A 26,234-nucleotide genomic window follows, 5' to 3' on the forward strand; every position below is an offset into this window, starting at 1 on the left:
CAGGCAGTGCAAAAGGTAATAGTGGAATATCAAACGAGCACTCATGGGACAAGCCTATTTAAATTTTGACTGAGCCAAGTGAGTCTCCCACAAGATCCTCCATTACAGTTCAAACTCACCAAGAGTAACCGGCCCTGTTTGTAAAAGAAATCTATACAATAGGCGTGTAACAATTCAACAGTTTGGTTCAATACACAGTACTACTGTAGGTTTAAAAATAACTGAAACTTGCTAGCCTTGATCTCTCTTCTGTTCAAACAGCACAGAAAAAGGAACATTCTGAATGTCATTTCTCAGATATTAGACCACGTTTTAACCAGAGGCAATTTTTCCACTGCAGTGGACAATATACTTATATTCTATTCTAAATGAAATGGCATCAAATTCTTGTATTGCAAATTGCTGTGTCTGATATATTAGGGTGTGTGTGGAGGACGGACGTTCTTTTCTTCATGTTTGCTTTGTATTAATATCATTTGGATTGTTTGTAACAACAACCCTTCCTGCGTGCGCCCAGGGAGGAGCAGGAGAAGCTGAACGTGTGGGTGGCTCTGCTCAACCTGGAGAACATGTACGGCACAGAGGAGAGCCTAAAGAAGGTGTTTGAGCGGGCGCTGCAGTTCTGTGAGCCCATGCCAGTCTACCAGCAGCTGGCTGACATCTATGCCAAGTCCAACAAGACCAAGGTAGGATGGATCCACTGTGTGTCTCACACTATACTCACCTGACCTAAGGGGCTAGGATTACATGTGTTTTTGGGTTTATAAAACTCATACATGTTTTTATGTCTGTGTGCTATCTACCCTGTGTGTGTGTGTGTGTGTGTGTGTGTGTGTGTGTGTGTGTGTGTGTGTGTGTGTGTGTGTGTGTAGGAGGCGGAGGTCCTGTATAAGACGATGGTGAAGCGGTTCCGTCAGAACAAGGCGGTGTGGCTAAGCTATGGGACCTTCCTGCTCCAGCAGGGCCAAAGTGATGCTGCCAATGCTCTCCTGCAGAGGGCGCTCAAGAGTCTGCCCTCCAAAGAGAGTAAGATGCCTCTCTTACTTACATGTCTCTTTATACCTGCTTTTCTTAACAACAGGAATGGCATTGAGAAAATGAAATCACTCGGGTTGGCCACGCCCCCAGAATCAAAGAGCAACATTTTCTTTCTACACTCACCATTTTGCACTGACCTTCAACAACCCATCACAGACGAGGCAGAGAGACTGATTTCCCCACACACACACACACACACACACACACACACACACACACACACACACACACACACACACACACACACACACACACACACACACACACACACAAAAGCACACACAGTAGCTCCAATAGACCAGAATGCAAAGCAGCTGCAAGATGACATATTTTTTCAGTAAGGCTTATGGATCACAGACACACACTGCAGTGTTCACATACGTACTAGTCCCAGTTTTGCATGTACGCCCATTTTTGGGTTCACACCCATTCTCTGGGGGATTGTCAAAAAGTTATTCTGTGAAATGTAGGAATTCAGTAATTGAAGTAGATGTAGACAAGATAGTTTGAGGCAAAGTGCCTGCCCTAGACAATAAACATCACAAAATAACTCCTAGAGTCCACTGAACATCACAAAATGATGATATATATATAACCATACAAGAGTGTCGTAAGTGTGCATTTTTCCTGTAAGACCCATAGACTCAGTGAATGACTTACGTAGTTTACTTTGTACACCAAACAATGTCTCTCTCTCGCCGTCTCTCGCTCTCTCAGGTGTGGATGTGATCGGCAGGTTTGCTCAGCTGGAGTTCCGTTACGGCGATGCAGAGAAAGGCCGCGCCATGTTCGACAAAGTACTGACTAGCTACCCCAAACGTACAGACCTGTGGTCCGTCTTCATTGACCTCATGGTCAAACACGGATCACAGAAGGAAATCAGGTGAGCTGAAGCGCATTTGCCAATTTTAATTTTTACCCATTCCTTGCTTGCAACTCGTCAGCACTGTTCATTTTTGGAAAACATCCCTGCTGAAATGTACAACCTCATGTCAATCGATGAGTCTTCATAGTCCACAGATTTGAAATTCATGGAGACTTTGTATCTGCCTCCCAGTTCCCAATTGTCAGACTTTTCTTGGTTTTGTTTGTTTGTTTGTTTTTCGGATTTTTCTCCCATTTTCTCCCCATTTGTACTTGGCCGATTCCCCCTGCTGTCCCGATCGTTGCTCCACCCCTTCTGCCGATCTGGGGAGAGCTGTAGACTAGCACCATGCTTCCTCTGAGATGTAGTCTCGCTGGCCAGCCTCCTCTCCCTTCCGTCCGAGGAGTCTGGCGCCGCAGGTCTCCATAACTGGGATAAACCCTCCCCCTGCTCTACTCTGCTCTCCCATTGGAGGCGTCGGTTTCAGACGCTGCCGGATTTCCGCTCCCCGCTTAAGAAGCTCTGTCATTGGCTCCGACCATGTCAATCAGAGTGGCTTCCGCTCCCTCCTCCCTGTGTGTCGCTGTAAATAGTCCCCTGCCGCCTCAGGGAAAACAACAATGCTAACTAGCTAGCAAGCTAACGGCAGAAACGTACACGCTAGCTCGTTGCTACACGCTGAAAACGGCAAGTTGGATTGTTTGAAACTATTTTCCAAGGGCACTGCCGCTAAGCGCCGCCCATCGCAATCCCACTATGGAGACCTGCGGCGCCAGACTCCTCGGACGGAAGGGAGAGGAGGCTGGCCAGCGAGACTACTGAGATGTGACTTTGCCAGCCTCTTCTTTTCACCTGACAGCGAGGAGTTTCACAGACAGGATGTAGTGCATGGGGGGGGGATCACGCTATTCCCACCCGGCCCCCCCTTCCCGCCGGGGGACTCATACCCCACTGGCAGACCCAGCCAGTTGTGTCTGTAGCAACGTCTGACCAAGCCGGGGGTACCACTTCCTGGAGTTGAACCCGGGGATGGGGGGGGGCGGGGGTCCGACTAATCTGATGATCATAATAATTACTGTTGGAATCCCTTTGCTTTCTCCAGCCAGTATCCTAACAGCCTTCTGTAACGTCCTGTGTCCTGCAGGTCACTCAGTATCCTAACAGCCTTCTGTAACGTCCTGTGTCCTGCAGGTCACTCAGTATCCTAACAGCCTTCTGTAACGTCCTGTGTCCTGCAGGTCACTCAGTATCCTAACAGCCTTCTGTAACGTCCTGTGTCCTGCAGGTCACTCAGTATCCTAACAGCCTTCTGTAACGTCCTGTGTCCTGCAGGTCACTCAGTATCCTAACAGCCTTCTGTAACGTCCTGTGTCCTGCAGGTCACTCAGTATCCTAACAGCCTTCTGTAACGTCCTGTGTCCTGCAGGTCACTCTTTGACCGTGTCATCCACCTGAGTGTGGCAGTGAAGAAGATCAAGTTCTTCTTCAAGCGCTACCTGGAGTACGAGAAGAAGCACGGCACCCCAGAGAGTGTCCAGGCAGTCAAGGACAAGGCTTTGGAGTTTGTGGAAGCTAAGGGGACCGACGCCGCCTGCTAGGAGACTCCGTTCACAGTCTATACGCTTCGCTCAACCACAGACTGAGAACTTTCTCTCAAAGCTTTCGTCGTTAAAACTGGATTGAAACAATTTGAGAAGTTCTGCATCGCAGAACCAATACAGTCTTTAGGGCGGCCCTACATATTAGCGGGAGAGCATTGTTTCCAGTAAGGAAATGACTATGGACTAGAGTTGAAAATTAGCAATGGCTATAAACTCTCTGTGCAGCACATCAGTTTCATGCTCTGTGATGGAAATGTGTTAAATTACGACGCCCCTATCAAACATGTTCCCAAACGATTGGTAGGCGGAGATCTCCAATTGTCTGGCAAGCAAGACTAGCCTGCTAGAGACAAAATACAGTACACAGAAGTATGCATACAGCTGTGTATATTGCACACATGTACACTGAAGGGCCAAACTCAAGTCTAGTCTAGGCGCCTGTTGGAGAAACTTTTCTGTATGTGAAACCAGATTGCTTCCTCTTCAAAACAACCAACTGGGATTTGGCTTGATGTGAGTCTTTTGAACCTCGAATCATGGATATTATGCTGCAATGTTGTAAAACATATCAAATGTGTGTAAGGCAATGTAAAGTGCGTCCTCACCCTCTTTAATGTTAAAAATAAACAATGAATATTTGACAGTTTATCAACTTGGATCTTAATCCATTTTGTATGAGAATGAACTGAGCTAGGAAAAGTATAATGAATATTTTTTTGACTACCGGTATTCACACACAAAAAAGTACGGATGGCTAAAGATTCCTGACCACAATGTATGGTACATATTGTATACCTTTTGCATTTATTAAAACTAGAAACCTAGCCAGATTCTGCTTGAAAAAGATTTTTTTTTAAATATTTAGTCTTTTACCTGGTTAAATCAAGTTTTAATAAAAAAAATCTCTTGTGTGCCTCGCTTGCCCACTCAGCTGGCAGCGCTAATTTCTACCTACCATGCTTCGTTGGTTCGACCTCGAGGTCTTGCCCGCATCACGGGCTTGCCTAGCCTGGGTAAACCCCGCCTCCACGTGACCTCTGACCTGCATGTGCTATCAGTCACAAACATCAAGTGACCTAGTCTGTGACGTCACGCTGAAGGCTGGGTTCACCCAGGCTAGGGCTCGCCCGCTCTTGTGGGCCGTGCCAACCTTCAGCTCCTTATAGCAGTGAGATGGTAGCAAGCGCTTAATCTGATTGGCTTATTAATAGATCCACCACCATTACATGACATTTTATTTAAAAGCAACAAATACAAAATAACAATATATAGGGACACATTTACATACAATACGTACAGGCAAGACTAGCTTTCTATCAGTCTCTTTAAAAAGGGAAGGGCCTGGGACACAATCGGTAACAATACTGTCTACTTCCGTCACCACAACTGTGGTTGCAATCCCACTGGTCTTTGTTTCAGCCAAAGGTTCTGGCTTCTAACCGCTATAGCATCTCGTCTACACTGGCAGTATTGAAGATGTATGTGTGGCACAGGGTTATAGGGTGACCGACATGGTTTGTGCTGGCTGTATTGGTGACACCCCTGAGATAATAGAGGTATGCCTATTGTGTTGTTTGTGATTGGCTGTCTGGCAGTGCTGAGCCAGTCATCCCATGACGGTGGCAATGATACTCCCCATATTTTAAGGTGGCTCCTTTTCTTGCCATGTTTGTGAACAGTGCAATATGGAAAGGTCCTATTCATCCAGCTTCTCCCTGACTGATTTAACCAAATCGTTTTTGGTGCCGTCAATATACAATTCCCACCAAGGCATATTGCTCAAAGGTCAGCAGCAAGGTGGCCACTTGAGAACACAATCAACTTTTTTTTGTGTGAGATGTCCTTAAGATGACCACTGCTTATCATCCCTATGTATTTAATGTGTGTGTCTTCTGTAGGGGGGCAGGGGGGAGTCCTCTCTTCCCCCCGCTCCCTCACACCTCCTCGGGGTCCATGGGACCCTCGGCCCCCTGGGGAGTGTCCGTGTGGAGCCGGAGGATGGGTTTGTTACACATGGGGCACACGCTGCGGATCTCCAGCCACTTGAGCAGGCACCTGAGAGAAGAAAGACACGGTCTGGTTCACCGACAGCATCTCTGTTGGCTTATAATGGCACTACCGGTAAGCCGGTCTCAACTCTTACTATGCTGTTGGCAAACCATAAAAAGAACATTTACTGCTACAATGGAAATGAAACATCTTACTACTACTACTAATTTCATGACTGATTAGCTAAAATTGTGATTGAGAACTTTGGTTCTTTCATAGAAAGTCTTTGCTCTCAAATTGTTACACTGAGCATGATATTGTGCAGAGAAAGATCCACACAGGCATATTTAATAACCTTCACATTGTTGTGAAAAAGTGTGCCACACAATTTCCCCTAACTGATGAATTCATATTTTCTTAAGGCGGTGCTGATGATGTACAATAACTGTGTGCTTTGGGACAAGTGTGGACCTTGTGAAAAAGGTATGATCATGAAATTGTTAAATATTTTATTACGTTGGATGGTTGCTCAGTCAAATGTATTAAGTTGTAGTCGGTTGTATCGTTAGTTGTGCTACTTGTGCAAGTTGTGTGTTTGAGACCATAGCACAGTTGTTTTCGACCTATTAGTGACATGTCATGATTCATGAAGAGTTATGGAAACTACAGGAAAAACAATCCAAGCATTAAGCGGTGCAGTTTGTGCAGGCCGGTACCTTCTCCCCCGCCCCCCCCTCTACATATGCATAGGCTACTCCTGATTGGTCCATCCTCTCATGCTACCTTGTTTGCTAAGCCCCGCTCCTACTTACTTGCCCCCCACCCTCATACCCTATAGCCACTCCCCCTAGCCACCCCCCGCATCACCTCCAGGGCCAAGCGGCACCGCTCCTCATTCACCTCATTCAAAACAACTATGCTGGATCCCGTGAATCTTTTTATAAATAATTGTTTAGCTTAACATAATTTTTTATAGATAATCTGTTTAGATTTAGCGCCAAACTTTGTTTTTCAACGTACTTTCTCCGAATATGTGACAACCTTAATATCCCTAGCTACAGCCACATTTCCCTAGCCCCCGCCCCGCCACCCACATCTTCCTACACACATTCCGGTCTATCCACCCCTCAAATCCTGACTCACTACCACGTTCTTCGGCCCAATTCCAATCCGCCCCCTAAAGACTCAAGCCCTGAACCCTCAGTCCCTCTAATGGCCGCCATCTGAAAGTGGTTGAGTCATCAAGTGTGGAAGGGATCCACATTGGATAAATAGGAGGATTGGGACAGCAGAGCCCTTTGCACTTGACAAGATGATGTTGACTCTGGCAGGTTTGGGGTTCGCTATATATTGTTTATTGTCAAGACGCTTTGAGGGATAGACTCCCTGATGAGTCTGTTCTCATCCAGGCTCTGGCTCTACAGAGTGGACAACACGTCATTTAAAAATGAATGTAGCCTACTGCAAAATCTGCAACATGTGTAATTATAATTAAAATAAGCATAATAATGACATATGTCACCCAGCATTATACACAATGTCAATACTGTACAATACAGATTCTGTAAAACTATTTCTCATTCATCAAAAAAGTTGTGGATTGCAATTGTAATAGAAATGATCGATGATTATTCTAGGATTGTGTAAAATAACTACTTGCATTCCTCTGATATATTTTTGTCTAATCTGAAATCCCTATTAATGTAATGTTTCATTGTCAATTAAGGCATTCCAGCGCACTCGCAAACACCGCGTTCGTTTCGCGCGTGTGTTCTTTTATTTTTTTGGCAGATATTTGCAGCCTTCCCCGTTTTATACGTCACAACGCTATGCATTGTGGGCAATTCCCTTTCCGTAAGTGGCCATAGCTGCTCCCTTACGGTAAGGGGGCAGAAAGGGCTCACTCAGAGCCCTCATTCACTTTGTGATTTCAGCGTGGGACATCCCTAAACCCTCACTCCCTTCACGTGAACGCGCCTCTAAGGGCTTGAGTCAATAAGGGGGCGGATTGGAATTGGGCCTTCCTATCCCTAGCTATGGCCCCTTTTCCCTAGCCCCGCCTTCTTCCTAGCCCGCCCCCTAGTCTCATGCTACAAACATCTCATGCTACAGTACAAAGAGACGGACGCACATGTCACGTATGGAAGCGGCTGCACCGCTTAAAAAGAAAACATTGAATTAAGTTGTACATTTGAACCAGAGTCATGTATATAGAAGAGTCGCGACATCTCCATTCACTCCAATGGACCAGTTTTTTTTTTACTCTCAAGAGTTCCAGGAAGTAAGGTCCTGGATTAAGCAGCACTGTCGAGTTGCAAGAAAATGGACAGTTTGTGTTGTACTTTAATTTTTAATTTTTTTAAGAATCAAATTGTACATATCAGCTTTATTTTAGCATTCAAAAGTAGCGCGAGACCCCTTCCTGGCTGTTCATTGGCTAATGAGTTACGCATTTTGGTCCTCCGCTGACGCCACTCTCTCTAGAGCAGAGGTTCTCAAATGTTTTTCAGCCAAGGACCCCTTACAAGATAGAAAATATACCAAGGACCCCATCATTCTGATTTGTGATTTTGGGCTAAGCTTAATTGTTTCCACGGTAACGTGCTTGACTTTTAAATTGATAGGTTTGTTGGATTACAATGTAATCCATGAACCATTGTATTAGATTTGAAACATACAATATTTTCGTTGAACTATGAAGCTTTTGCAAAAAAAAAAGGTTTTATTTTTATTTTCCTGAAAACTTTTCGCGGACCCCCTGGCAAAGTGGACCCCCATTTGAGAACCACTGCTAGAGGACACTAATTTGAACTATTGTAACACTCACTTCTTGTGAAATGCATGTGAGCATGGGCACACTCCCAGTTCATCTCTGCTCCTGAACTCTTCCAGACACACTGCACAGGTTTGCTGCAGGAACAGAGTAAAACACAGTGTGGTTAGTTTATTAATGTCATTTAATTTGCATGCATGAGCTACATGTTTTTTACTCCATATTTATTCAACAGTGGTACCTCACAACAGACAACAATTTTGCCACCGTTTTTGCCACAATTTTATTTGGCCCAGATCCCCAACATATCACAAGTATTCACCTTATGTAGCCCCGCCCACTTGACCCAGTTGTGTTATGACTTCCTGTTCAAAACACCGTCTGTTTTACCTGCTCACTACTGTCACAGGAAGTGTCAACACAATAGGAAGTAACTGGCTGACCCCTGTGTTGGAACATAAGGTGAATAAGGGAAGTATTTTTAAACTATCACTATTCTAGTGTGGGGACTCTGGAGACGATGTGCCATGGGCACATGTTATGGGATTTATGACATCACTGATGATGCCATGTCTATGATGTCACGTTTGGTGTCACCTTCGTGACACAAAACATGACGCAAATCGTGACCAGCGTTGCCAGACGTACGATAATTATCGTATTTGTACGATGTACGATCAATAATCCCAAAATCCCCCAAATGTACGATAATTTTATCATTTTGTGACACTTAGACGAATCCTACGTCTATCACTCTATCTGTTTATACAATCATCTCTTCAAACAACATATTTGCAGCCAATACGTGCGGGGTGTTTTGTTGTTGTTGCAACGCAGGCTGAGATCACAGTATTGAAAAATCATGCCAAGTCCAAAAAGTAGCCTGTGATCAGCCGCAGCCCCCCCCGACGTAGGCGCACCGAAGGCGCGCCGCGCTGGGGAGGGGGCGTACGATAATTTCACTCCAAAAACGATAATTTTGACCCTCTGGTACGATAATTCAACATTTGCCATCTGGCAACACTGATCGTGACTAACAGAGAGATAGACACCGCCCGCCTAGGCAATTTTATTATTAAAAAAAAAAAAGAGGATGGTGCTTTTATCATAATTGTGTATCCAAACAAGACTTTTATTTATTTATTACAAGCTGCACATAGGTCCAAAATGGAAATGGACATCAAATCAAAACCACAATTACCCCCAGCTGCCAGAGTCACTACTACAAGACTTCTAAAAAGCAATCTTTGTAGGAATCAGAAAATAATCATATTTGTGATTGGCACCTATTTGTTCTTGAATGAGTCATAAGAATTGTTCTACAAGTAAAGAGCCAAGCAAGCTCACATAGAGGTATTTTCTCATGACTGCATTTGAGATACAAGTTTTTTTCAGGACATCTCCAATATGCCTGTCTGTGTACGTGCATGTGCATGTGCATGCATGTTGTTAATGGCATGTGAATGGGAGAAACGATTGAGTCAGCCCTCCTATGTTCAATAACTCATCTGAGCTGGCATGCAAACAGTGTGCACATGTGCACGGTGTGTAACATGTAGGCCACACTACAGTGTGCACAGTGTAACATGTAGGCCACACTACAGTCAGCTTGAGCTGCACGTCAAAGCATTGTCAGAGAGATGCTTACTCCTAGAAGGCTCAGCTTCTTGCTTGCTCCCTTCAGCACCACCTATTTGAAGGAGAGGAAAAGAGATGTGAGTGATGTGTCAGCACTATTACGTTGGCAGTAAACCTCATACACTTCAGCTGCGGTCAATGTTTGGATGTGATTCTATCTGCAAGAGTGGTGTCTACTTCTCTTGTGTTTTATAGTAGTTAAAAAATAGGCCAAATTATGAATAGAGACAGGTATTGTGTTGACAGTAAACAAAGTAGCAGCTGGAGACTATCTCCCCTGAGGCGGAAAACATTTCGACAGTCACCACACCGGCCACGGCATACTCTCACACCCTGGTACCTGCATGCCAGAAACCATTTCACACCCAAAAACGATTTGAGTGAAGGTCATGAATGGCACATATGAGCTAAGGACCACCTACTGTGGATGGAGTCACTCAAGGTCATCTATAAAGGGTGGTGTTAAGTTTCACAGTTGACCTTCAACACTGTGAAAGCGCTATAGCAGTATTTTTAACCTGTCTCAGATGCCGGTGTTACATGTGCACCTATAGTGACAGATGCTGCAGTAACGCACCTCGTTGTAGCTGAACTGCTCCCGCGCTCCCTGCTGTTTCAACCTGAAATCCATAGATGATTTATGCATATTAGTCATCCATAGTCCTACTCCACATTTCCTACCAATAGTCTAAACATGTACTTACAATGGCACCAGCATACATTTATAGAACTAGTGGACCCGTGGGAGTTAGACCCCCTGTGGTTGGATTGGAACACAGTGGTCTCCAAAGCCTCCGGGACACACTCAAATCCATCATAAACATTGATGATAATCACTTATGTATAGAATTGGTGATGTCACCAGTGATGTTACTCGAGCTCTCAATTATGATGTCATCAGTGAGTGATATCATCAGTGATGATGTCACCAGATGACATCGTCATTGCTCGAGTGACACACCACATCATTAGGTAATTAGGGCAATTAACACATTGAATGCCAGCCATGTTTTCATTCCTGTAGGTAAGTTGTGCCAGGGGTGTTTTTGACGATTCTGGCTCATTTTAGAAGAGCCGAGGATTCTTTTCTGTTAAGAATTCATGAACACCAATCATCTAAAAATAACTAATAGAATGTGTGCTTTCTCTGTCTAAAAGAGTTAGTTTGCAGAGTTAGTAGTTATGTAGATATTAGCCGTTGAGTACAGCATGGTTTCAGCGTCTGGAAATTTATTCAGAGATAAATGGCTTTTTGTGAAACAGTCACTTTAACCATTCATTTTTGGCATCAGTAAGACCGTCAGACATTCTAAACAATAGTTTTGAACAGTAATTTCCTCCATAACAACAGGAAACACCCCTCTCATTCAAACTCCTCCCTCCGTGCTCTTCTCCTCCTTCCTCCTGGCTTCAGCGGGCGTGTCAGAAGCGCGTTGTGCTGCCTGCCTGTCTGTCTGCGTGCCTGCCTGCCTGTCTGCCTGTCGGGCAAGACGAGTCTGAAACGGATTACTGTAAAATCGCGTCGCCATTTCCTTGAATGGCTTTCTCCCGCGGTGTGTGTGTGTGTGTGTGTGTGTGTGTGTGTGTGTGTGTGTGTGTGTGTGTGTGTGTGTGTGTGTGTGTGTGTGTGTGTGTGTGTTCGCGCGTTGCTGCGTTGCTGCGCGGCTCTGGGGGGAAGGGATCTCTGTCCGTTCTGTGTGTGTGTGTCCGGGGTTTTCCGCGGGAGGCGGCTGCTTTAGTGGCTTTTGGGTCCCGTGGTTGTGACTTCTCTCGGTCTCTGTCGCCACTTAGTGGTCGGTAAAATAGATTACACGCATGCTCTTGCTCCAAATAGTTATCTGGAAGATGTAAAAGGGGTTGATTGATGTCCCACCGTCAAAAAAACATGTAAGACGAGTTATTTCGGCTCTGGCACTCAAGCGCTGGATTATGTAAGACGAATTATTTCGGCTATGGCACTTAAGGTGTTAATAGTCCCTAATTTCCGAATAAAAAAATCTGGATAAATTAGTTCACCAGCTCTCTGGTGCTCTTTATACTTCCTGAAAGATTCAGCCTGATCGCATGTGAAATGGCATAGCTGTGGCCGAACACAATTCTGCTCACAGACACTTTGCATTCTTAAAGGAGGGATTCCACAATTCTTAGCATTTTTATGACTGTTTTAATTTATGTGCTTCTGTTCTTTTTGTCTTTTCCCTTCTGATGAATCATATTACGTTTGCTGCTGCAAACAGCACAACCTTGTTTAAATTGAGTTTTGGCCAAGCTGTTGTGCACTGTGTTGCCCGCTGCAAAGAGTGTTGTGGCGTTTTCTACATTGCCCCAAAATTGCCTTGTGCATCACCCTCTTATACTATCCTCTTATACTATCCTCTTATATTATCCTCCTCTTCTACATCCTACTTTTCCCACATTTCCTCCTTTTCTTCCCTTACCCTCACCTCTTCCCTCTATCAGCCAGTCCCTCCTCCTCCAAAACCTCTCCACCTACCTGAACAGGTAGCAGCAGAACCTCTCCACCTACCTGAACAGGTAGCAGCAGAACCTCTCCACCTACCTGAACAGGTAGCAGCAGAAGATGAGGCTGAGCATGAAGACGAAGAGGCCGATGCCAAGGACGATCACATACACGTTGAGCGGGAGGTGATAGATGTCGAACGTCATGCTGCACGACTGTTCAGAGCGCTGGAAACCCAAACCACACAGGCATCCTGCTAAGAAGAATTTGGAAATACAGGACATACCATAGGTAACAGATTTATTTAAGAAAAACAAGAATAGAATAATGATTTTCACTGTATTTTCTTTATTGTAGGGGCAAGAGGTCAAAATGTTATGTTGTTGTTCTGTCTTTATGACAACGTTTAACAGACAGTATCTTCCCTCTCAACTTTCTTATGTGATTGATTCTTTTTGAGAGCAGCAATCATCACTCCATATTAGGTTTATCATGAGCGTTTACTACTTGACCAATGAATTTAACTTTTTCTTTTTCTTTAAGGGGTTACTCATTGTAAGTTTGTTCACAGCCTTAATTTACCACGGTTGTAAGCTGTGTTTTTCTTCATCAAAATAGAAGGCAGTTTCACAAATTATAGACAATCTTCCAACTCCATCACTTATTATCAACATTAGGCTATTGCCTCTCTTGTTGTTAAAGTGACGTGAGAGAGAAAATGCCAGTGTACAGTGACGTGAGAGAGAAAATGCCAGTGTACAGTGATGTGAGAGAGAAAATGCCAGTGTACAGTGACATGAGAGAGAAAATGCCAGTGTACAGTGACATGAGAGAGAAAATGCCAGTGTACAGTGAGGTGAGAGAGAAAATGCCAGTGTACAGTGATGTGAGAGAGAAAATGCCAGTGTACAGTGAGGTGAGAGAGAAAATGCCAGTGTACAGTGACATGAGAGAGAAAATGCCAGTGTACAGTGAGGTGAGGGAGAAAATGCCAGTGTAACGTGACGTGAGAGAGAAAATGCCAGTGTACAGTGACATGAGAGAAAATGCCAGTGTAACGTGACGTGAGAGAGAAAATGCCAGTGTAACGTGACGTGAGAGAGAAAATGCCAGTGTAACGTGACGTGAGAGAGAAAATGCCAGTGTAACGTGACGTGAGAGAGAAAATGCCAGTGTACAGTGACGTGAGAGAGAAAATGCCAGTGTAACGTGACGTGAGAGAGAAAATGCCAGTGTACAGTGACATGAGAGAGAAAATGCCAGTGTAAAGTGACGTGAGAGAGAAAATGCCAGTGTACAGTGACGTGAGAGAGAAAATGCCAGTGTACAGTGACGTGAGAGAGAAAATGCCAGTGTACAGTGACATGAGAGAGAAAATGCCAGTGTACAGTGACGTGAGAGAGAAAATGCCAGTGTACAGTGACGTGAGAGAGAAAATGCCAGTGTACAGTGACGTGAGAGAGAAAATGCCAGTGTAAAGTGACGTGAGAGAGAAAATGCCAGTGTACAGTGACATGAGAGAGAAAATGCCAGTGTAACGTGACATGAGAGAGAAAATGCCAGTGTACAGTGATGTGAGAGAGAAAATGCCAGTGTACAGTGAGGTGAGAGAGAAAATGCCAGTGTACAGTGATGTGAGAGAGAAAATGCCAGTGTAACGTGACGTGAGAGAGAAAATGCCAGTGTAACGTGACGTGAGAGAGAAAATGCCAGTGTACAGTGACATGAGAGAGAAAATGCCAGTGTACAGTGACATGAGAGAGAAAATGCCAGTGTAACGTGAGGTGAGAGAGAAAATGCCAGTGTACAGTGACGTGAGAGAAAATGCCAGTGTACAGTGACATGAGAGAGAAAATGCCAGTGTACAGTGACGTGAGAGAAAATGCCAGTGTACAGTGACATGAGAGAGAAAATGCCAGTGTAACGTGACGTGAGAGAGAAAATGCCAGTGTACAGTGACGTGAGAGAGAAAATGCCAGTGTAACGTGACGTGAGAGAGAAAATGGCAGTGTAGTGACATGAGAGAAAATGCCAGTGTACAGTGACGTGAGAGAGAAAATGCCAGTGTTAATCTCCTGATATCATAGCAATACAAATCAAATGGTTGTAGCGGATGAGATTTATTAACGTAATGCTGTCTTATATTGACTTTTTGTGGTGGGTTTTGTTTTCCTTTGAGGATGTGTTTCCTTTGCCCATGTGTGAGGTAGAGCATGTAAGATTGACTATTTTCTATGGAATAAAAACACTTCTGATCATGTATTGTTGTTAATTTGGTGTGTTATTATGCCGAAATAATTTCATAAGTAGGATTTTTGAACTATCTAACAAACATGCTGACATTTGTTGGTATAGCCTACTATCATATTATTAGCATTACAGTGCATGCTTTCTAATTTTGATTTTTTTTTTCTGTTTCTGTGTTTTACAAATAATATGGAGGTTAAATCATTTTATGGTTCAAGGCATTGAGATATAAGTCGATGGTTCAAGGCCACAGAATGTTCTGGCCCTTGTACCAGAAGATCTTCAATACTCTGACTGATCTGAGTGATGATGATGTCTTAGGGGATCCTGATGATCTCATATCATGGATGAGGGGGGTGGGCTCAGACACCCAGCCATGGGGCTAACGGGGTGGGGGGAGGCAGGCCTGGGGGGTGAAGCACCTCTTCTGGGGTCAGACACAGCCATGGTAGTCTCGGTTTCCAGACGTTTGGTGAGCGGCGCCAACAGCGCCACCTAACCACCAAACGTCTGGGAATTTACTGTTCCAAATCTGGTTCATTGAGCCCGGCGAGAACGGCCGGCAGCAGACACGCCCACATTTATTATTAGAATTTTATTTGGTAGCGGCAATGCAATGTTTCATAGTTCCAATATAGAGCAAGACACTGATGTGCTGCAAAGAGAGTTTATACCTGTTGTTTATTTTACAATAATTTGTCCTACCTGCAAGCAGCAAGTGGCCCGCTTGCTACTGTGAAGCGCTGTGAAGTCATGATCAGACAGCAGGCTCTGTAATAACGTAGCCTCGGGAGTCTGGCTTATCGCTGGGGGAAAGACCTCTAGCCGCCGGGGCCGGATGAAACACGTCCTATTAACAGGTTATGTTTGTTTCTAAGTGATTAATATGTTTCTCCGCAAACGCGACAGGCAGCACCGGTTCTGCTTGAGCGTCACTGGCTGCTCCCAGAAAGCAGGCCCGCCCACAACACTCATGATTGGCTCTCCGATGCAAGGCTTCCAACAGCGCCACCTAACGTTATGAAAATATTTAAATAGTAATATTCTCAGTCTTACAGTAGTGAAACGGATTAAGACTGAGAGCTGAGTCTATTTGATGTGTGGCTCGATGCCTAGGGGTTTAAATTCCCCGCGAAGTAGGGAGCTACCTGGATAAGGCACCCGTCCAATCAGCGCCGCCTGACGTCACGCATGATTTGCATAAACGTGGGCCCGTGGTACCATGGGTACGAAACACACAGAACTTGACCTGGATCAGACCCAATTTCAGTCCTCTTCATCAGCCAACCTTCATACGCCTTCTGTGTGTACCTTCTGTGTACTTTTCCACAATCCTTCACTGCCTTCCAGTTGGTCACCATGAGTGAAACTGTGTTCAAATCTCGACCCTATATATAGGCGGCGTTTTCATAGATTTGTTGTGTGACGCTGTGGCAGTCATAATGGTCTGTGCACAGCTATGGCTAAGAGATCGCTGTTAAGATACAGCCATAGCTAAATATATAGGATGAGGCGCAGCAGACTCAGGGTCACCGAATCTTTTTCAAAAGTTTTTTTTTTTTTGCGGCAGCCAAGAATTGTTTAGCTAGACCGGTATCAATTTTTACATTAATTTGTATGGGGCGGAACAGTCCGTTTGCCATGACCACTATCGTCTCCCGTAGTTTCGCGCTTTGCTGTGGCCAAGATGGCGGAGGACTCCATTTAGGAATTACAATTAACGCCAAGTAAGTAATTTATCATTCAATTTGGAATAATATGACATTCTAATGATTAGACTCATGTTGTTTAGACGTAGCGTTAGGACAGCATCGCTTTACAGACGTGTGTTGCTGCTGTGCATTAGCGTTAGTTAGCTTAGTTGTGGGGGGGGGGGGCAGCAAATATATTGATTTACCGTATTAACGTTAGGATATATGATAGTGGTTAAACCATATATATGACTATATTAAAAACATAAACACACTGGCGTCTTTCTGTCTGTCTGACCCACTGAGTCTGACGGTCTGACCACAGACTGTAGAAATATGTAATGCAGGATAGCCAAGCGAATGTGTTTGGATGGAAGTTTGACGCTAGGCCAATCAGAGGCAGAGAGGGGCGGGTTATGCCTTCGCATAGCCTTCGCCATCATCCGAAAAAAATATCGCCTCCGGGACAACAACGCTCCCTACCCAGCGTGTGCACGTCTTTCCGACAGGGGTGGTTGTTATGGCAACTATCAACAACAACTACTACTAACTACTACAAGACATAAAGACCGAAATAGGCTACCTTGTTAATGTGTCTGTCGGAGACACGGCCTAACGTTAACATTTAATATGAGCCGAATATCAGCCTGCGCTCAGCTATGTATAGGCTACAGGAAGTAAACCGGATATTCAGGTGGGTTGTGACGGTTGTTATTGTTGTCAAGTTAAAACTGTCTATAGGCTGTGAACAAGACGGACATGGAGGACAGACACCACTTCTGCCAGACTACCATCTGTTCCACCGGCCCTATAGAGGTGACTTGTGTGTGTGTGTGTGTGTGTGTGTGTGTGTGTGTGTGTGTGTGTGTGTGTGTGTGTGTGTGTGTGTGCGTGCGCACATCTATCTGTCTGTGTCTATGCACACGTGTGCCTCAGCATTGGGGGATGGAGGGGTAGGGGTCTCTAATGCCTGGCTGTCTGCATGGCTTTGTGAGACAGAAATGTGTGTGTTGGGGAGGAGGGGGGGGGGGGGGTATATTCATCAGAAAGAACTCTGGGGACCGAAGCACCATTTGGTGAAACAATGGCCGAGGAAGCCCCACTTCCACCGGCCACATGTGCTTTTATTAATTAGCACCGAGGATGCTCTTTGCCAGCCTAAATGTCCATGTGTCTCTCTTTACAGTGAATGAATGGCTCCAGCTTGCACACTGTGGGGGGTATAGTTAGGATCATTCTGTGACATGGCCGGGGAGCTGGCGCTTGGTGGGGGGTGTGGGATGGGGTGGGGGTTATATGCAAGGGAGATGGTGTCGAGAAGACAGTAGGATAGCATATTCTGTGTTGTGACAAGAAATAGAACCAAGCTAGAATGAAGCAGCTATGGGTGCATTATTGTAGAAAAAGGATATTACGGAATAAGACGAGAGAATAAAATGGAAGACTGTTCTGTTACTGTTGTTATAGCTGCAGTGTATGACCAAATTTGACCTTAAAAATGCAGGTCCCCCATCGCCATCCTCAAAACACAAACTGAGGCCTCCACTCTCAAAGTTGCCCCCGTGCTCAAGCCATAGCCATCAGCCACATCCCGTTAGCTAGCAGTAACAGAGTACAACAGTTAGTTGTTACTAACTGTTGTGTTACTAACACACAGTTACTATATTTGGCAGGCAGTGGTGAAATCCACTTACCGTTACACCATTGAAATGGTTGCATGAAAACTCCCAGGGTGGCAGCAGCAGCAGCAAACTCAAACCCTGTGAAGACACTGCTGATGATGCCCGGATAAGAGCCAAGCTGGTGGGGCCGCAGCTCCGGGGACTGGACCTGTGGAGCTCCAGGCCTTGAATCCGTCAGCCCAGATGGAAGTGCCTTTTGTTGGGTGTTAGCGCGTAGCTCGCTAGCCCCTCCAGAAAAACAACAACAACAACAACAACACCATTAAGTTTTTCACATTTGTTCAGATTCCACAAATCCTTGGAGGTTTTGTTGGCTCAGCAGCACTCAGCAGTCTGTGCTGCCCAGCATTCCCAAATCTGGATTAACCCTCCCGAGTTAAGATTGGGAGATTTGGGATTGGGGGTTTGGACGGGGATTGAAGAAGACCTGGTGTGCTCCTGGATCTCAGCAATAATGATGTCATCACAGTTTAGACACAGACAAGACTGGGAAGGGGAAGACAAAGAAATCTTGTTCAGTGTGAAATGTATTGTTTGTCAGCTGCCTCATGCCATGCATCAATGTCAGATGTTATTCAGGAGTTGTTATCAAAAGCTGAATCACAGTCACGTTGTCACAACAACAACGCAGGCTTCTCATCGACGAGGCGTGTTTACCTTTTTCAGTGTAGAAGGCCTCCTTTCACTTCAACTTGCGTCTGCAGTGTTTTCCCCCTCGTCAACTTCAGTGACCTCCACCGTCCAAAATGACAGTCCTCCCTGTCCAATGAGGGTCATTTGCTGGCATTAGTCTCTGCTTTGTCCTCCTCGCAAATCTGCTTTTTAACAGAGGATTTCCACAAGCCTTATCCCTCTTCCCTGTCCTCTGTAGTCTCCTCCTCCAATCCTCAGATCTTGGGGGTCTTCCTCCTCAGTGGAAGCCAAATATGTCCTTCCCTCAAAACCCAAACAAAGGACTCCATGCAGTCAGTCCTCAAGCTGGGTTTGGTATTTTGCCTGCGTGTGTGTGTGTGTGTCAGTCAGTGCATGTGTGTGTGTGTGTGTGTGTGTGTGTGTGTGTGTGTGTGTGTGTGTGTGTGTGTGTGTGTGTGTGTGTATGTATGTATGTAGGGGGGATCCTACTCTCCCTCTAACCATCTGCTCCTTCAATTGAGGAAAAATCCGGGACAAAGGCAGTGTGTGCTGCACGAGTGTGTCTGTCTGCGTGTGTCGTATTCAGTCTCCAGCTGGCTTTGTCATGGCAGGCTTCCCTCTCTTCCTCTTTCAATCCATAATGGTGTCCAGAGTGCCTGCTTTGCCTACTGTCTGTCTGCGTGCTGCCTGCTCTGCTCTGCTCTGCTCTGCTCTCTGGGTTTGTAAACAGATCTCTGCTCATGTGACCATGCAGCCGTTTTGCCTCGCAACTCTCCTCTCCCTCAGCCCTCCCTCGCTCCCTCTGTCCTCCAATCTCTAGGCAGCATGAGCCAGACACTGACGAATAGGGCGTCTGCAAGCATGCTGGTGTTTATGTGTCTGTGTGTGCACGCCTCTGTGCGTGTGTGAGAGGGAGGCAGACAGAGAGAGAGAGAGGGAGAGGGAGGGAGAGAGAGAGAGAGAGAGGTGGGGGGAGAGAGAGAGAGAGAGAGAGAGAGAGTGGGGGAGGGAGGGGGGGAGGGAGGGAGAGAGAGAGAGGGGGGGGGGGAGAGATGGAGAGAGAGAGAGAGAGAGGGAGAGAGAGAGAGAGAGAGAGGGGGGGGGGAGAGAGGGAGAGAGAGAGAGAGAGAGAGAGAGGGGGAGAGGGAGAGAGAGAGAGGGAGAGAGAGAGAGAGAGAGAGAGTGAGAGAGAGAGAGAGGGAGAGAGAGAGAGAGAGAGAGAGAGAGAGGGGGCGGGGACTTGCAGCAAAGTCAAGGGAGGCCCAGGTCAGTAGCATGTGCTGCACGGCTTGTGGCTTGCTAACCAAAACAAAGCCAGTTGAGGGAAGAGAAGAGGAAACAAGAGAAGAGAGGTTGACCCCCCCCCCCCCCCACACACACACACATAAATGCACGTCTCCCTCTTCTTAGAGCAAGGACAAGATTATTATTGTTTTCAGATTAGCTTTGTTTGATCTATAAACACCATGTCACTGTTGTGTGGTGGAAGAACAAGGCAAAAAGGAGAAGGCACAGAAGGAGAAGCATGGCATGGAGAAAAAACATGAACGAGAGAGAGAGAGTAAGAGAATATGACAGCCTGGACAAAGACATTGCACATCCACCCCCACACCACCAGGTGCTGAGGGAGAGAACAGCTGCTGGGGCTACTGGGCTAGCAGTGAGTCGGTCACTACTCTAATCCTCAGGGGAAGGGAGGGGAAGGCTTCCATGGGATCCATCATGTCCTTTTCATTCATCCCCCTCTCTCTCATGATGACATCACTGTTCTGTTGAATACTCAGGAACAGCTGGCTTCACTGCACACATGTATGAGCAAACATTCACCACACAATGCATTGCATGGGCTGTTGGATGTTTCCAAGGCCTCAGATCAAAGATGATGTGTCCATTGGGAGTGGCTTTGAGGATGCGTTGTCATAGTTGGTATATTAAGGATAGTTGCTTTTGTGATATCCTATAATATTGTGTGTGTGTGTGTGTGTGTGGGAGTGAACAGAAATTGTTTGGCCACAGGGACGGCTATTTTGCTAGTATTGTAACACTGTTGCATCAACAGCTTCCTAAACTATAACCGGTATATATACATATTCACCTGTAATGAATATTCTGTAAAAAAAAGGCCCACAGCTGAAGGCTTTATCAAACAATTCCACACGGCCTCAGTGGAAAGCATTTGACCTGGGAGCCACTAGAGCAGGGGTGCCCAAATTCTTTCCCATGAAGGGCCAAAACTCAATCTGGGTGGAGGGCCGAGGGCCAAAAATAAACGTTGTGGAATTACATTAAACTGTATTGTGTTTTATAGAAAATTAACATTCTAAATCTAAAATAACATTTCAATATAATAATCTACTTTTTATCTGTTTGGTAATTGTAATAATTTGCAATTGGTTATATATATAAAAAAAAAAACATCTGCATTTGTGGGGAGCTTCAACATTTAATCAGTAAACACCCAGTTAAAAACAGTTGTATTTTCCACCTTTGTAATCAAGAGAGAAATCTGACTTAATTCACAACTTGAAAAATCCTCAAGGTACTTTGAAAATCAGCTTTATTGTCCATCTTTTGTAAACAATTTGCCATGACAATTTGACAAAAACTTATAGCAATATCCTGGTTGCTAATAACCTCCCACGTGCTATGTCCTACCAGTGAAGCTTCCTCTGTCAGGTGAAATGAAGTGGCTGGCTAACTGCCCATGTCTCGGAGGAAGCATGGAGCCAATTTCGGCTCTCCCCAGATCGGCAGAGGGTGGAGTAGCAACCAGGATAAATAAATTAAGTTAGCACTAATGGGGGATAAAAAATTGGATAAAAATCAGATAAAATAAAAAAATCTTTCCCCCACCCAAATCCGTGGTGGGCCAAAACAAACGGAGCGCGGGCCAAACTTGGCCCGTGGGCCCCAAATTGGTCACCACTGCACTAGAGGGAGAAGTGAGCATGAGAAAGAGAAAGAGAGAGGGATGCAAATGTTGGCCTTGCTTTCTTTGTATCATGTAAATTGCTATGGCCCCAAGTGTTTTCACAACCATGTTTGCATAGAACCATAGGCATGCCTGACTGGACATACAGTCATATTATGGGAAGTCTGCCTAAGACAAACCAGAATAAACTGATAATATACCAGTGGGGGTCAATTGAAAAGTGGACATTTTTGAACAGACAATTCAAATGTGTTTTTTTCCCCCAGGACACAGAGTGAGAGCTATGGGATTCTGTCAACATGAAACTGCAGATCCAGAGATCGTCTGATAATGCCAGGCAAAGTACTCCCCTTAAATGCATCTACCCTGGTTACTAAATAGACTTTGAAATGTGGCACTAAAGTAGGGATATAGTCGGGTGGGGGTGGGGGATCTTGGGTCGTATACAGGCAGTTTTTGGGAATATTTGTAGGGGCTCTGCACTTGAGAGACACATGACAATTTTTCATTGATTAATGAGAAATCTACTGGAATAATGGGCCAGTATTAGCCTTATAGTCCTATTCTGCAGACTCAGACTCTTATGTTATTGCCAAGCCTGGTTAGGGTACTTTCAACAAGACTTCATGGCTTTGAGGTCGTTTGTTTAAGAAATATAACAGCATTGTTTGTGTTGTGAGTTTTGGACTACACCCAGCAGCAACAAAAAGATTGTTGATTTTCACTAGACCCCGTCAGTGTAGATTGTACTGTACAAAAAACAGACATATCATAATACATGTTTAAATAGACAAGCTCCAAATTTTGCCAGTTGTTGGCTAATATGCTCAAGTCTACTTGTTGGCACTGAGCTAAATGTCATCGTCAAACTACAAATTGCTATGAATTTATATTAATTCGCAAAATGATTTAAAAAAATGAGTGCATCAAGGCCAAAATGACATTGAACTGAATTACAGCACTATTTCTAATAGACTTTTTAACTAATGTTAATGCAAAATGCTTCTTTGGATACAGACAAAATCATTTGTCGAAACCTTAGGAACATGCCGCCAATTTTCAACCAGCTTTGTATCATTACAAAATCAGTAGTATATATGTGAACTGTGAACAGTTTTGCAGACATTCCTTTAGTTTGACAGTTATTGAGAGTTCAATTGAGTTACGTTGTGGACCGGTGATGTCATTTGTGCATGAATGGCATCACTGGTCCACAACTTGACTCAAATAAACTCTCGATAACTGTCAAACTAAATGAATGCCTGCGAAACTGTTGACAGTTTTCCTACTATAATGAGTGTTCCTTTAAAACAGAGGTGCCCAAATCCTTTCCTATGAAGGGCCAACAATTAATCTGGATGGAGGGCCATGGGCCAAAAATAAATGTTGATGTTATGTGCAATTACATTACATTACAAATGTATTATATTTTATAGACAATTTATGGGCTAAATCTAAAATAAGATTTCAAAATAATAAAAAAGTTATTTGAACTTTTATTAAAATCTTTTATTAGAGTTAGATTTAGAGTTGATTGAAAAGAAAAACATTTTCAAAGCGAAATAAACCTTTCTGACAGAAAGTGCATGCAACTTCAAGGTGCTCAACCCTAACCTAACCTAACCTAACCAACCTAACCATACCCATAGACGCCATTCTCATTCCGATACGTATGAGTGAGAGGTCAAGGGACACCTTTGAAAATGGCCATGTCAATTTTTCCCTCGCCAAAATTTAGCCTAACTTTGGAGCGTTATTTATCCCCCTTCCCGGCATGCTAGGTTGACATGGTTGGTCACAATCAATTCCTTAGGTCCTCAATGTAGCGCTGTCGCCTCACAGCTAGAAGGTCCTGGGTTCGAGTCCTGCCTGGGACGCTGTGGCCTCTGAGGGGTGTGTCCCTTCAATGTCTTCAGTGCCTACCTCTCTTGTCTCTTTGAAATGTTCAAACCTTGCTGTAGTACACGGCCCACTCCTTTTTGGCCACGTTATGGGTGTGTCCATTAACAAAGCCGTTTGGCCCTCCATTGACCTCTTTAATCACTTTGTCATTGTCTTCGCCATCTGGTTGGTCCTTTCTCAGAGCCAGAGGCGGCTTGCAGGTGTGCCAGTTCCACAAGACTTTGTTCATATCATCCTGGGCTCTCACACCAAGAAGCTTCTCTTCGTCGCTTCTCCTCTTGTCTTCATCATCATCCTCGTCGCTGTCATCCCTGTTGGAGCGGTGGCGGTGGAAGGTGCGCATCTCCCCGCTGATGTTCTGAAAGTACTGGTGGATGCAGACCTTGGCGAAGCTCTTGGCATGCTCCTTGCAGGTCTCGTCAAACATCTTGCGCTCAATGTCAATGTAGTGTGACCAGTACTTGGTCTTGAGGAAGGCGGCCTGGCTAAAGCATGGTCGAATAGCTCGAATCATGAAGGCCATGAAAGTCATCATGAGCAAGAACATCCACCCACATGCCTGCAAAATATAAATATGTATGAATACATGGCAAGCAAAATTTAGCCACATTTATCTCTACTAGAAAAGGGGAAAAAACAAGAGAAAAGGCAAATTGCTTGCCCATTATATCAGGTGTGTGTACTGTGTATATATATATGTACTGTATGTATGTATATATATATATATGTGTGTGTGTGTGTGTGTGTGTGTGTGTGTGTGTGTGTGTGTGTGTATACAGTATATTCCTATGGGGCTGGATACCTCGTGTCAAACCATTCACACACAAAAACACACCTGCGATATACACTTGATGTATATAGACGCCGCCACTCTTAGTTGATGCTGGTCAAATAGCTCCTTGCATGGGATTTTGGCCAGCAGTTTCAGTCTCTCCGTCTCTGACATACCCTTAATGAGACTGAAATTCCCAAACTGGTCGACGTCCAAGTCGATGCTGAAAGCGCACACAAAGCTCTTCCCATCCATGAGGGTGACGGCTATCCACACTGCCGGAGCTATCAGGGCTCGCTGTGTGATCGAACAGAACATGTAGCGAAGGATCGCCGGGTCCTTACTCCGTTTCCCCGTTGGCCTTTTCCACTCCTCCGCGAGCATCGACACGTTATTGTTCAGTACAAAACCTAACATAAAGAACCATACAGGTGGAATAATAAGTAGTCCGATCCCGTAAGCGTAGTTGTACTGTGGCATACAGGGGCAGTTGAAGTCAAAGGCAGAGTACATTTGTGCACTAGCTAGTGCCATGATGCCACAGATTCCATTCATAAAAGACTCCTGGTTGGATTGGAGGAACTGGAACATCATACGGAACTTATCCATCTTGAAAGATGTGGCTGGTTTGTTTCCAAAGTAATTCAATCTGAGAAAACAGTTAGGCAGTAAGTCAAGCTGCAGGAGTTTGAAATCAATCAGTGAGAATGAGAGGGGCAAGCGGGACCACAATAACCACGCTGAAATGTGTATCCTTAAACAAATCACTCAAGAAACAACCATTAAGACATGAAATAGTGCACTATACTTGTCTATTACCTTGTGTTGAAAATGTGGAATTGAGGGTCTATATATAGATACCATACACAATTATGTTTTGAGTGAACTATCTAAATCAGCCTTCATGGACAGTTCTATTCCAACAGTTTGATGTACCCGGAGAGAACAATATGCAAACAGGCATCTGTGAGATATTGGTTGTTACCGGTATGTATACAGTATAAAATAAAACACACACACATCACACACACACACACACACACACACACACACACACACACACACACACACACACACACACACACACACACACACACACACACACACACACACACTTACCTAATATGAGTCAGTCTCAAGAGCAAATAATTGGAAAGACAAATCAGAAAAAGTCAAACCAAGCCAAAATCCATAGTAAATGACATGCAGGTCTTGATGTACTTATACATTGTCCCTGTTAACGACTGAGACTCTGTTAACGACTGAGACTCTGTTAACGACTGAGACTCTGTTAACGACTGAGACTCGACTGTCAAACTCTCTTACGGGATGTTACATGTCATCATGCCCCTCCCTTCACAGGCACCTGCTTTTTCACTGTTCTGATGTAACAAAAGATTCCCATTCACTCCCCAGTCCCCACTGTCTCAAAAGAAAACATGTACATGCTGTAAAAAAAACTCTTGGGTTAAAGTCAGTCATTACATCATTATTATCATTATTTTTGCATCATAATTGCTTATTGCACTTTTTATACTCTTTTTTTAAAGTTCAATTTTATTTCTTCTTTTCGTTTATTTTCCTGTCAACCATTTTATGTGCTTAATGAAGTTGCTTAATGCACTTTTTATACTATTTTTTGTTTTTGTTTTTGTTTTGTTGTGATGCTTTTAAATGTCCATTTTACTCTCTTCTTTTCTTTTCTTTTCCTGTCAACCATTTTATGTGAAGCACTTTGAATTGCCTCTGTGTATGAAATGTGCTATACAAATAAACTTGACTTGACTTGACTTATTGACAGGAATTTGTTTTCTTCCGTGGATCCAGTAGCATAGTAGTAGTAATGATTTATTTCAAGTTACCTGAGGAAAGCGTGTTGCTTTTGGCTGTAGCCATAGCTACACACGAGATTTCAGTCATGCAAAAATGGTCTCAAAGCATTCAAATGACTGTGGCTTTGGCTTGGAAATTTGGTTATTATCTAAGAGGTGAAGGACGAATCTGTTTACA

At 44.5% G+C, this 26,234-nt stretch overlaps 3 protein-coding genes across 5 annotated transcripts in view; 1 reads left to right on the top strand and 2 right to left on the bottom strand.

Annotated features, from left to right (window-relative positions):
• The window catches only part of pdcd11 (programmed cell death 11), a 33,559-nt gene extending 29,292 nt beyond the window's left edge, over positions 1–4,267 (top strand). The window contains exons 33-36 of the mRNA XM_083655549.1: positions 518–686; positions 873–1,026; positions 1,756–1,921; positions 3,330–4,267. Coding sequence (XP_083511675.1) covers positions 518–686; positions 873–1,026; positions 1,756–1,921; positions 3,330–3,501 — 661 coding nt within the window. The 3' untranslated portion in view covers positions 3,502–4,267. The remainder of the gene's footprint in view (positions 1–517; positions 687–872; positions 1,027–1,755; positions 1,922–3,329) is intronic.
• Positions 4,268–4,724: 457 nt separating this feature from the next.
• LOC310793805 (RING finger protein 122) lies at positions 4,725–19,318 on the bottom strand. 3 transcript variants are annotated; one of them, XM_083655698.1, is made up of 7 exons: positions 18,643–19,318; positions 17,998–18,213; positions 12,465–12,618; positions 10,482–10,524; positions 9,915–9,956; positions 8,321–8,403; positions 4,725–5,559 (listed from the first exon to the last, which is right to left on the bottom strand). In XM_083655698.1, exons 2-7 carry the CDS (start codon positions 18,020–18,022, stop codon positions 5,439–5,441), a joined length of 468 nt encoding a protein of 155 aa, XP_083511824.1. In that variant the 5' UTR covers positions 18,023–18,213; positions 18,643–19,318; the 3' UTR covers positions 4,725–5,438. The 3 variants fall into 3 exon arrangements, with proteins under 3 accessions (XP_083511824.1, XP_083511822.1, XP_083511823.1); XM_083655696.1 differs by having other exon boundaries at positions 12,465–12,621; XM_083655697.1 differs by having other exon boundaries at positions 12,465–12,621; positions 17,998–18,471.
• Positions 19,319–23,495: 4,177 nt separating this feature from the next.
• calhm1b (calcium homeostasis modulator 1b) lies at positions 23,496–24,833 on the bottom strand (the record flags this gene model as incomplete). Its single annotated transcript, XM_083656288.1, has 2 exons — positions 23,496–24,011; positions 24,288–24,833. 2 exons carry the CDS (start codon positions 24,831–24,833, stop codon positions 23,496–23,498), a joined length of 1,062 nt encoding a protein of 353 aa, XP_083512414.1.
• Between the last annotated feature and the right edge of the window lie 1,401 nt (positions 24,834–26,234).

The sequence above is a fragment of the Poromitra crassiceps genome (genome assembly GCF_964638095.1).
Source record: "Poromitra crassiceps genome assembly, chromosome: 19".
In the NCBI taxonomy this organism is placed as follows: domain Eukaryota; kingdom Metazoa; phylum Chordata; class Actinopteri; order Beryciformes; family Melamphaidae; genus Poromitra; species Poromitra crassiceps.

Coding starts and splice junctions, on each gene's coding strand:
- LOC310793805 (XM_083655696.1), bottom strand. CDS start 18,022: ATGCAACCATTTCAATGGTGTAACG. Junction 12,622..17,997: donor ACCATTTCAATGGTGTAACG/GTAAGTGGATTT, acceptor AATTCTTCTTAG/CAGGATGCCTGTGTGGTTTG. Junction 8,404..9,914: donor AGAAGCTGAGCCTTCTAGGA/GTAAGCATCTCT, acceptor CTGTTCCTGCAG/CAAACCTGTGCAGTGTGTCT.